At 39.5% G+C, this 12,163-nt stretch overlaps 1 protein-coding gene across 1 annotated transcript in view; it reads left to right on the top strand.

Annotated features, from left to right (window-relative positions):
- Window positions 1–12,163, top strand: part of HSDL2 (hydroxysteroid dehydrogenase like 2) — an 86,393-nt gene that overhangs the window by 48,377 nt on the left and 25,853 nt on the right. Inside the window, exons 7-8 of the mRNA XM_017886751.1 lie at window positions 2,513–2,707; window positions 5,760–5,831. Of these exons, the coding sequence (XP_017742240.1) occupies window positions 2,513–2,707; window positions 5,760–5,831 (267 nt within the window). The remainder of the gene's footprint in view (window positions 1–2,512; window positions 2,708–5,759; window positions 5,832–12,163) is intronic.

The following is a 12,163-nucleotide window of genomic DNA, read 5'->3' as shown; positions in this document are numbered from 1 at the left end:
GTGGCTCACGCCTGTAATCCCAGCACTTTGGGAGGCTGAGGCCGGTGGATCATGAGGTCAGGAAATTGAGACCATCCTGGCTAACACGGTGAAAACCCGACTCGACTAAAAATACAAACAATTAGCCAGGCATGGTGATGGGTGCCTGTAGTCCCAGCTGCTCGGGAGGCTGAGGCAGGAGAATGGCGTGAACCCGGGAGGCAGAGCTTGCAGTGAGCCGAGATGGCGCCACTGCGCTCCAGCCTGGGTGACAGAGCGAGGCTCCGTCTCAAAAAAAAAGAGCCCAGGAGATCAAGGCTGCTGAGAGCTATGATCTCACCACTACCTCTGACCTGGGTGACAGTATGAGACCCTATCTCAAAAAAAAAAAAAAAAATTATTCCTAGTAAATGATTTTTAGTTAGGAAGTAGAAACGTGTCTTCTAACTCAATGCTTTCAAGAAATTCCCTAAATTAATTGAACCTTAAAAAAATAGGGAGTAAGTTCCATGAAGGTAGATGCCTTATGTCTGTTTTGTCAACATCTGTGTCCTTAATATCTAGAATAGCGCCTGACTTATATATAGTAAGTGCTTAATAACTATTTTTTGAGTGAATGCAAAAGGGCCAATGGCCCTTAAAAGCTACAGACATTTCATCTTATAGACCAAAATATGTAAGTTATTCTAGCATATAATAATTTAAAATTGTATTTTAACAATGTATGGAAATAAGTTTTATCTAAAGTACTAGAAACTCACAAACCCAAGTACATTTAAATAAACTGACTTTCTGTGAACCTATGAATTATGTTAGAAAATAAATAAATAGACTTTTCTTGTTTGATGTAAACTAGGATATATGTAAGCAAATTGAGATGTTACTGTTGACAATGTATAATTAATAACGTACTGTTAATAGTAGAGTTTCAAGTTACTTCATATGAGACATAATTTTAAAAGTATACCTAACATAGTAAAAATTATATGCAAATATTAACAGCAGTTATCTCTGGATAGGGAAATTATAATTAATTAAGCAATTTTTCCTTTTACTTCTATTTCCTTTTTTTTTTTTTTTTCCCCTGAGACAGAGTCTCACTCTGTCACCCAGGCTGGAGTACACTGGAGTAATCTCAGCTCATTACAACCTTTGGCTCCCAGATTCAAGTGATCCTCCTACCTCTGCCTCCCAAGTAGCTGGGACTACAGGCACTCACCACCATGCCTGGTTAATTTTTGTATTTTTAGTAGAGATGGGGTTTCACCATGTTGACCAGGCTTGTCCCAAACTCCTGACCTCAAGTGATCCACCCACCTTGGCCTCCCACAGTGCTGGGATTACAGGCATGAGCCACCGCACCTGGCTATTTTCTAATATTTTCTACAAAACAGTTGTCTGAATTTAAAAAGGACCCCCAGAAATCCAAGCAATATTTATTGAGTATTTTTCAAGGAACCTATTCACTGACTAGGTGAAAGAGTTTATACCATTTTCATTGATTCTGAGATGCCCATGTATTATATTTGCACATCTCTGATACCAGTCTGTATCTTACAATGAATGATATATCATAATTTAATTGGCAGCTTTTTTGTTTCCTTAGTGGTCCCTAACATAATGGTGCACTTTATAATCAGTGGCATTGTTGGTTCAGTGAATTCCCACAAGAATGTGTGCATGTGGTTGGTGGTGGCTGATAGGTGTTGAAGAGGCAAAACAAGCTCTCTTCCCAGAGAAGGAGTCATCACAGGCAATACTGATGTTTTAAGCCTCATATACACTCCATATGTTTATGTGAAAGGAAATTTTGGGCATTAAGACTGGTGGTACTGTCTGTTTTCAGGCAGTAATCTCTTAGCTGTTATCAGGAGAATCAACTGGAAGCTATTAGAGGTCTCTTCAGTTATTCCTTTAAAAGACATGCAAATTCTTGAGCATTCTAAATCAGAAAGTTCATTGAATTTTACTTTGAGTCTTCTGGTTTAGTCTGTAGTATAAGGCAGTGTTGCATAGAGTAAGGAACATGTGTTTTCTACCCAGTTCTCTCTGTGGAACATTTGGCAAATTCTGGGGCCGGGCTCGGTGGCTCATGCCTGTAATCCCAGCACTTTGGGAGGCCAAGGTGGATGGATCACGAGGTCAGGAGTTCAAGACCAGCCTGGCCAACATGGTGAAACCCCGTTTCTACTAAAAATACAAAAAATTTCCTGGGCGTGGTGGCGCACGCCTGTAATCCCAGCTACTCGGAAGGCTGGGTTCAATTGCTTGAACCCAGGAGGTGGAGGTTGCGGTGAGCAGAGATCACGCCATTGCACTCCTGCCTGGGCGACAGAGCAAGACTGTCTCAAAAACAAAAAACAACAAAAAAATTTGGCAAATCCCTTAAGCAGTCTGGACCTTGTTTTCATCATCTAAGAAATGAAAGAATTAGCCTTGATAATTGTGAAGGGTAGTGCTTGCTTGTTACTTCCATAGTTTTATTATTTGATTTGGAGTTACGAGTGTATGTGTGTGTGTGTTTTCTCTACAGCCATATACACTGCTGCTACAGAGATGCTGGGAGGACCTGGTATCAAAAGCCAGTGTAGAAAAGTTGATATCATTGCAGATGCAGCATATTCCATTTTCCAAAAGCCAAAAAGTTTTACTGGCAACTTTGTCATTGATGAAAATATCTTAAAAGCAGAAGGAATACAACATTTTGACATTTATGCAATTAAACCAGGTAATGCTTTTATAGTTTTAAAAGTAACGATATGTTTTCCATATTTTCTGCAATGAACACATCTGTTTTTTTTGTGTGTTTGTGTGATCGTAAAATGAATATGTTATTTTAAAAGCTGCCTTCCCAATGAAGGAAAAAACCCACAGCAACACAACTTAAAAAAAAAGATGAATGAAAAATAGAGGTGAGTTGAGGGCTTTTGAAGTGATATATATAAGCACAGAAAGTCAGATCAGCTACTAGCCACTTCTAAATCTCGAAATAAGAAATGAAAATTATTTTTTAAAGTTGGTCTTAAAATCACAGAGTAAAGATTTTGTTCAAGAATATGTGGTGACAGATGGTACAGTAGTGGGTTATTTATTTATTTATTTGAGAAAGGGTCTCACTCTGTCACCCTGGCTGGAGTGTAGTGGCACAATCTCAGCTTACTGCAATCTCTACCTCCTAGGCTCAAGCAATCCTTCCACCGCAGCCTCTTGAGTAGCTGGAACTATAGGCATGTGCCACCACACCTTGTTAATTTTTATATTTGTAGATGTGGGATTTCACCATGTTGCCCAGGCTGGTCTTGAACTCCTGAGCTCAAGTGATCTGCCTGCCTTGGCCTCCTAAAGTGTTAGGATTACAGGTGTGAGCCACTGCACCTGGGCCAGTAATGAATTTTTTTGTTTAAAATAATTTATGATTGTGGACTCTGTAAATATTTGTCTCAAGTGCAGTCTCTTAGAGTAGCTTAATGACAGATGGTGTAGATGAGTGGGCAGGGTCTGTCTTATGGACAGTAAAGTGATCTGAGAAGCTTCCAGAAAGCCTTCTTTTTAAGGAACTCTCCCTCTCTGAAATCATGGATGATAATGATAATAATGGATTTTTACCATATAGAATATGATGTATTCTAATATAGCCATATATAAAAGTTAAATTTATTTGTGGTAAAGTATATTTTAAATCTTATTCATTAAACTGAGCTTCTAAATGACACAAACCATGTTTATATTTGTATCATCCCTGCTCATCTCTGCAGTTCCAACTGAATTAAATAGTGGATTATAGTTTTACAAAGCACTCTTATATGCATTATCTATTTAGCCTGCATAACAATTCTGTAAGGGAAGTAATGCTTAGTGATTAAGAACATGGAATTTGGAAGAATACAAGCCAGGTTCATATTGCAGCTCTGCTGCTCACTGCTATGCAGCTTTGAGCATGTCACCCAGTTTGTCTGTCTCAGCCTCAATTTCCATATTGGTAAACTTAAGAGAATGATACATTCCATACAAGATTTTTGTAAAGACTAAATATGATAATGTATGTTTTTGGCACAGTGCCCAGCATATAGTACACTCAGAATATTTGGTAGTTAATATTTACAAGTAGAAAAACAGGCTCAGAGAGATTGAGCCTTTGCCTAAGAGCGGATGGCTAATAGGCGGCAGAACCTGACCAGATTCAGGTCTTCTGGGTCCTGGTACCCAGGAATATAATTATTACTTTAGGTTTTAAAGACAGTGTAATTGTGCACAAGTTTTAACATTTTATTTAAATTAAAAATCCTATCAAGTATTGAGAACTTAGTATGACCAGATACTATGATATTAGGATACAACAAAGATGAATTCATTCCTGCCCTCCAGAAGTTTGCTTAAACTTCTGAAAAAGAGAGAGAGAGAGAGACAGGAGACTGAGGCAGGAGGCTCATTTGAGCCCAGAATTTTGAGACTAGCCTGGGCAAAACAGCAAGACCCCATCTCAAAAAAAAAAAAAAAAAAAAAGAAAGAAAAGAAAAAAAAGGAAAAGGAAGAGAAAAGAAAAAGAGAGCAATTGAAATTGTTAACGTCTCACTGTACTACAGTTTTGAAGGCTTTGTGGCCTTTAAATCTTCTAGTGTGCATGTGTCTTAGAGTTATCAGTGTAATTAAAACAGCCTATTTGCTAACCACAACCATTAGCTGAAAATAAGACCCAGTGGAGGCTGTGTGCAGTGGCTCACACCTGTAATCCCAGCGCTTTGGGAGGCCAAGGCTGGCAGATCAGTAGAGCCAAAGAGTTCAAGACCATACTGGGCAACATGGCAAAACCCTCTGTCTACAAAAAATAAAAATGAGTGGTCGGGTGCCATGGCTCATGCCCATAATCCCAGCACATTGGGAGACTGAGGTGGGTGGATATCCTGAGGTCAGGAGTTCGAGACCAGCCTGACCAATATGGTGAAACTCTGTCTCTACTAAAAATACAAAAATTAGCCAGGCCTCGTGGTGGGCACCTGTAATTCCAGCTACTTGGGAGGCTGAGGCAGGAGGATTGCTTGAACCTGGAAGGCGGAGGGTGCAATGAGCCGAGATTGTGCCACTGTACTCAAGCCTGGGCGACAGAGCGAGACTCCATCTCAATAAATAAATAAATAATTATTAGCTGGGTATGGTGGCTTGCACCTGTGGTCCCAGTTACTTGGGAGGCTGAGGGAGGAGGATCACCCAGGAGGTGGAGGTTGCAGTGAGCCAAGATCGTGCCACTGCACTCCAGCCTGGGTGACAGTGAGACCCTGTGTCAATAATAATAATAATCACCCAGTGGAATGGATGGAATAGGATAGCTTAGTTTTCATGATGATGGAGTGAGAGGAAGAGGGAGAGAGAGAAGAAGCCCAAATGCACTAATGCTGAGAAGAAAGTCCTTCTTAAGAAGGAGCCCTCTGCTCTTAGGAGGGCAGGTAAGAAATGAGTCCTGAGCACTTTGGAAGAATGTGGGCCAGAAGAGCAGTGTAGGATGAGAAGGGCAAAGGTTCCTGGGAGAGCAGGTAAAGGCTTTATAGAACAGGTGATCTTTTGGGGATTAAATCTTGAAGATAAAATTTATCAGAGGAGAGGAGGATAACTGAATTATGAGAAAATTAATTTAATGAAGATCAGGTCATTCAACAGTTCTCATGGAGGCCTTTTCTGTTGCACCAGAATGATTTTTAATAAAACAGATATGTTTACTAAACAGATGTTAAAATCTTACTATGTTGTAGTTACATTAACCTAATGGTTTGGGGTCAATTTTTCAGGTCATCCTTTGCAACCAGATTTATTCTTAGATGAATACCCAGAAGCAGTTAGTAAGAAAATGGAATCAGCTGGTAAGATCTAGACTATATTTTATGTTAGAAAATATAAATCCTAACTTACGTATTTCTTCCAAAATATGGAATTGATCCTATAACAGTGACATTTCTGTCTTCTGTTTTTAAACTATTTTGTAATTTAAAGTAAACAAGTAATGTGAGCTCTCAGTTAATTCTAGTAAAGAAGGTTGTTTTGTTCATCTACCAGTAAGAAGTTTTAATAAGGCTGGGCACAACGGCTCATACCTGTAATCCCAGCACTTCTGAGGCGAATGGATCACTTGAGTCCAGGAGTTTGCGACAAGCTTGGGCAACATGGCAAAACCCCATGTCTACAAAAAAATAAGCTGGGCGGGGTGGCACGGGACTGTAGTCCCAGCTACTCAGGAGGCTGAGGTGGGAGGATCACCTGAGCCCGGAAAGTGGAAGCTTCAGTGAGCCATGATTGTGCCACTGCACTCCAGCCTGGGTGACAGAGCAAGACCCTGTCTCAAAAAAAAAAAAAGAAGAAGTTATTAATATATTCTTTGCATTTGGTTAAAAAAAAAGTCTGAAAAAAACGTTCTTTTCAGGTTTTATTTATTTTCTTTTGCACTGTCTTTAGGTATTTCATGTTGATATGTTATTTTGAGGAAAAGTGTGTCATGTATCAAATACATCTAACACCATTTCCACAGTTTGTGTTATGTGACTACTTTATGGAAGAAACCCACTTCAGAGGCGGTTCGGGTTTTACTTTGCTTTGTTTATGTAATTCAGAAACAATAGTGCCCTTGAATTGGTCCAGAGTTTACATTTTAGACTTCGTGTTCCGACATTTTGCCAGTGGCTCATTTAAAGAAGAAACACTTTAATGAATACCTGTGGGAAGAATTTCTCTCCTGGTTTACTAATAAGAATGGCTATGCTTCTTCTGGGCCCTTACCTTATTTTTATCTTATAGATCCTGTGATGCTCATCGATTTTGTTTTTTTTTAGAAGTCTGATAGAAAATGTAGGAATGAATTTCCTTGATACCTTTAGCAAACCTGTGGCACCTTACTGCAGTGCATTTTAGTGCCAAACCTTATTTCCAGCTTTCCTTTATTTATTCTTTATTATTTATCTTTTCTTTTCCAAATTTTGTATTAATTAAAAAAAAATACTTAGGTAATAAAAGGACTTTTTTGTACTATGGACAATTTAAAACAATAGAAAGGAAAATAGTTACTCATAATCCTACTACCCAGAGTATTAAAACCAGGAAAAACAAGATTCTCAGTCTTTTTCTCAAAAGGCCTCTTACAGAATGGTGGAAAATTATCAAAGTCTGGAAGAGTCTGGTCTTCAAGTTAGTTAAGTCCAAAACTCTGATTTTTGCCCAGCGCCCTAAGGTTAGATCTGTCTTTTAGAAGAAGGCATGCATGAACTGAGCTCATTTAAATTCCAAATTTTAAATAATAATAACCATTTATTAATCAAGTATATTCATTTTGTTTATTCAATAAATATTTACTGGACACCTACTATGTGCCAAACACTGTGCTAAGTACTTTGCATGCATTGTCTTGTTTAACACCATTAATCCCCAAGATAGATACTACCCTCATTTTATAGCTGCGATTGCACAGCCAGCAGGTGGCAGAACCAAGATTTAAACTTGTATTTCTCTGATTCCAAAGCCCATGTCTTTAACCAGTAAACTTAAATGGCTTTCCTAACACTTGAATACTTAGTCTTATAAATTTAAGCATATTCTTAGTCTGGGCAACATGGTGAGACCCTGTCTCTACAAAAAATAAAAAAAATTAGCTGGGCATGGTGGCACATGCCTGTAGTCTCAGCTACTCAGGAGACTGAAGCAGGAGGATCCCTTGAGCTCAAGAGTTTGAGGCTGCAGTGAGCTATGATTGAGCTACAGCACTCCAGCCTGGGCAACAGAGCAAGACCCTGTCTCAAATAAATACATAAATTAGCACATTCTTTCCCGTGATAATCTAATTTATTAATTTATAACAAGGAGTTGCCATCTCATAGGTTAAACATGTAGGTGCTTGATCAGCACATTCTCTTTCTTTGGATATAATTACGCATGAAACAGAATCGTAGTCAGGTCATTTAATGACCATGGAATCAGAACAAGGGGGTTAGATAGGTAGAGTGTAAAATCAGTGTTTACTGGCATCAGGCTTTGATAGGGATAACTTTGCCTATAGCCATCTCCACATAAGCAATGCTCTCACCCTTAAGGTCAGAAGACTCAAATTCCTTTGGCTAACTTCCCCCACCTAATGCTGCAGGCACATTTACTTCTGTAGTTCTCTTTTTTTGATTCTGTGTGGTTCAGTCGATAGCAATTTTACTTGACCTTTTCTGTAGATATATTATTATAGTCATATAGATAGTAGCCTGGGCTATAACTTACCTCTTTCAGTTTATTTCTTATGTCCTCTCATAGTTCAGCTCTCTGAGAACCATGTGTATCCCTTGTTTCCAAAGGGGGAGAGGTTCACCTTTCCGTTGTACCCACAACTTATAATAACCCGTTACCATTTCATTATATATGCCTTTTCCAGTATTTGTCCTGTGTATGTTAGCTCTTATTATTGTAAACAGTGTACATAGTTTTAAATTGATTTTTTCTTTCTTCCTATCTTAAAAGCAATATCAACCAGGCATNTTTTTTTTTTTTTTTTTTTACTTCCAGCTTATTCTTATTTTTATTTTTTATTTGTTTTAGAGACTGGGTCTCACCCTGTCACCCAAGCTGGAGTGCAGTGGCTCGATCATAGCCCACTGCAGCCCTCAAAGTCCTGGACTTAAACAATCTTCTCACCTCAGCCTCCCCAATAGCTGGGACTAGAGGTGCATGCCACCACGTCCAGCTAATTTTTAAATTTTTGTAAAGAGGGAATCTTATTATATTGCCCAGGCTGGTCTCAAACTCCTGGCCTCAAACAATCATCCTGCCTTGGCCTCCCAACGTGCTGGGATTACAGGCATGAGCTATGGTGCTGGGCCTATTTTCCTTCAGTTACAGTTTTAATTGCTTCTGTTCCATTTGTTCTTGATTCTCAGAAACACTTATTCTTACCCTGGCTCCCCTTACCCTTTCCCTGTAGTTAGCACCACTTCTCATTGGTTCGGTTTTCTCTCCTGTATTCTGGAGACCTTTTAAAGTTTGTCCTTTGTATTAAAAAGGACAGTCTGGTAAGATGTTCTATAGCTTAGTTTCTCTTCCATATTGTCTCAAATGGTTATTTTAATTTGCTATGGTGCTTATATTTCTCTCACTTCCTCTTTTATTTTATCCTATTGTCTTTTCATCTCAGCCAGTTATATATAATTTTGTCCCTGTTTCATATCGTTTTTTTTAAAGGTTTTATTTATTTATTTTTTTGAGACAGAGTCTCTCTCTGTTGCCCACGCTGGAGTGCAGTGGCATGATCTCGGCTCACTGCAACCTCCACCTCCCAGGTTCAAGCAATTCTCCTCCCTCAGCCTCCCTAGTAACTGGGATTACATGGGTGTGCCACCACGCCTGGCTAATTTTGTATTTTTAGTAGAGATGGGGTTTCGCCACATTGGCCAGGCTGGTCTCAAACTTCTGACCTCAGGTGATCTGCCCACCTTGGCCTCCCAAAGTGCTGGGATTACAGGCATGAGCCACTGTGCCTGGCCAAAGCTTTATTTTTTCTAGAGCAGTTTTAGATTTCACAGCAAAACTGAGAGGAAGGTATAGAAATATCCCATATACCCGCCTGCCCCAACACATGCATAACCTCCTTCCTTAGCAGCATCCTCTACCAGAGTGGCACATTTGTCACAACTGATGAATCTGTATTGACACATCATAATGATATAGTTTCCATGTGGAAGAATTCTTGTAAGTTAGTTTTAGATCTTGCTCTTCAGAGTAGCCTCCATTGCCTTGTAGCATACAATTTTTTTCATAGGCATCAGGTTATTTTTTTCCCATTAATCCTTCCTCATAGTAGGAGGTATCTCTAGAGCTAGTGTAGTCAAAGGCAGGAATGTGTAGGTTGCTTTTGGCTCCACTCCCTGTCCATACGGAGGAATTCCTTTTTCTGAGCTGTAGTTTCAGATGTAGCACCTGTTGGGCAAATAGCTTAGGCCAGTGTGCAAGGCTGACATGTGACTTTCCTTTACTTCCTCTGTTTAAAACTACTCTCCAGGCCTGGCTCAGTGGCTAAAGCCTGTAATCCTAGCACTTTGGGAGGCTGTGGTGGGAGGATCACCTGAGGCCAGGAGTTCCAGATGAGCCTGAGCTATATAGCAATAGCAAGATCCCATTTCTACAAAAAATTTTTAACAATAGCCAGGTGTGGTGGTACGTACCTGTGGTCTCAGGTACTTGGGAGGCTGAGGCAGGAGGATCACTTGAACCCAGGAGTTCAAGGTTGCAGCGAGCTGTGATTGTGCCATTGCACTCCAGCCCGGGTGACAGAGGGAGATCCTATCTCAAAAACAACATGAAACACAACAAAAACACAAAAACTACTCTCTCCTGGAATGCTCTGCTGCCAGGGTTCTTCCCCTCCCCATCCTTGTCAGCCATGCCCTGGGGCATGTACTTCCCAGGATGCTGCACTGCAGGACTCCCCTACTGTCTGCTTATCTTATTTGGGAGCTACAAGCTTTGGAACTGGATTTGAAAGATGAGGATGAGGAATCATATAGAGTGTGTCTTGAAAAGTAGCGTGTGTAAAACAGAGAGACGGCTCCTGATCTTAGTTGGTACAAGCCCAGAGTCTGATCCAGCGTGAGCTTCTCTTCTTTGTTCGGGTGGGCAGAGATTTTTTTCTTTGAGATCTTTCATGAGGGAAAGCATAGGAGACCTGTCTATCTGAGGCTGACTAGAGCTGCTGAACCTCTCCTCCTAGATTCAGACAATAGATTGTGTATCAGTCTAGGTGATGTTCAGTATTTTCCCTTTTTTGCGTGTGCATTTTTATATTTATTCAGTGTGAAGTTAGGAGAGCCTGTGTCAGGGACTACCAGCCATATGTCATCTTCTTTTGTGTACTGGAATTTCTTTCCCATTCCGGCTTACATTTTTGTAGTCTGATGGCTGCACCTTTAAAAACTATCATTGGGTTTTTTTTTTTGTCTCCTGAAGTTTTTTTTTCTCTTGTGCAAACTCATCATGTTTACGTCTCAATAATCCAGGTGATAAATTATGCAATTTATCTCTTGGCAAATGTCTTTCAGGGATAAACGAAAGTTTTTGCTGCAATCTCCTTGGCACTTCATATGTAGATGATATGCCTTGACTAATATACAAATCACCTGAAGTAGTTACCCACTAGGAAGGGAGGGGTTCCAGCAGTTATTTATATGACAGACTCAGTTCTCTCTGGTGTAACTGCTAAAACGAAACACATGACCTGCCCGGAAACATGAAGGAACCCTGCGTCTTCGCTGCCCTTGCTTTAGCAGCCTTTGCTTGGTCAACTTCTGGTGAGTTTCACATCTCAGCACTGTGCTCAGCTTTTATGTTGGCTATATAAAAAATTAGATTGCTAAACATAGAAGAAAATGTTGAGGACATATTTATTACTCAGTGGATAAAACTGCAGGCTCTGGAGTCAGACTGCCTGGATTTAATCTTGAGTTACATTTGTTTTTATTAAACAAATTGAAATGCTTTCTGGAACAAGGCAAGTTAACAATAAAAAGGGGGAAATTAACTTTTGTATGTTCTGTATCTGGTCACCATCATGAGCTTTTTGTTGCTGTTTTTAAAGACATCTAATAGTTTCTGAGAGAGAGTGAGTACTCACTGAAAGCACAGACTTCAGAGTAAGACAGATATGGGTTCAAATCCGGTGCCTGCCACTTACATCTGTCATTTTGGGCACATCACTTCAGCTCTCTGAAACAGTTTTGTCACCGCTTGCTTTCCTTGTGTAATTATTGTGAGGAATAAGAGTGATAGTACATCATATTGTACATTTGATGCAGGAAGCCCCCTATAACTATTGGTTGCTGTAGTTACTATTAATTATCTTGGATTTTCTACATGGTATAACTTCTTGTCTGCATATAATAATATCTTTGAAGGATTATTTCTGGCATATATCTTAATACACTGACTTGAACTTCCAGGAGTTCATTAAAACTATTTTATTTTAATTATCCTTATTTTATTCTTAATTTTAATTAGAAAAATCTTCAGATTTTACCATAAGGTGTTAACATTTGTATAAGATGGACTTTTTTTTTAATCAGAGAAGTTAGATTGGTATCTACTTTTTTTAGTGTAATAAACTTGTTACATTTTATTTTATTTTATTGTTTTTTTGAAACGGAGTCTCGCTCTGTCACCCAGGCTGGAGTGCTGTGGC

This window comes from Rhinopithecus bieti, unplaced genomic scaffold, assembly GCF_001698545.2.
Source record: "Rhinopithecus bieti isolate Rb0 unplaced genomic scaffold, ASM169854v2 scaffold_16175, whole genome shotgun sequence".
Lineage (NCBI taxonomy): Eukaryota > Metazoa > Chordata > Mammalia > Primates > Cercopithecidae > Rhinopithecus > Rhinopithecus bieti.
This window is presented reverse-complemented; position numbering and strand designations above follow the sequence as displayed.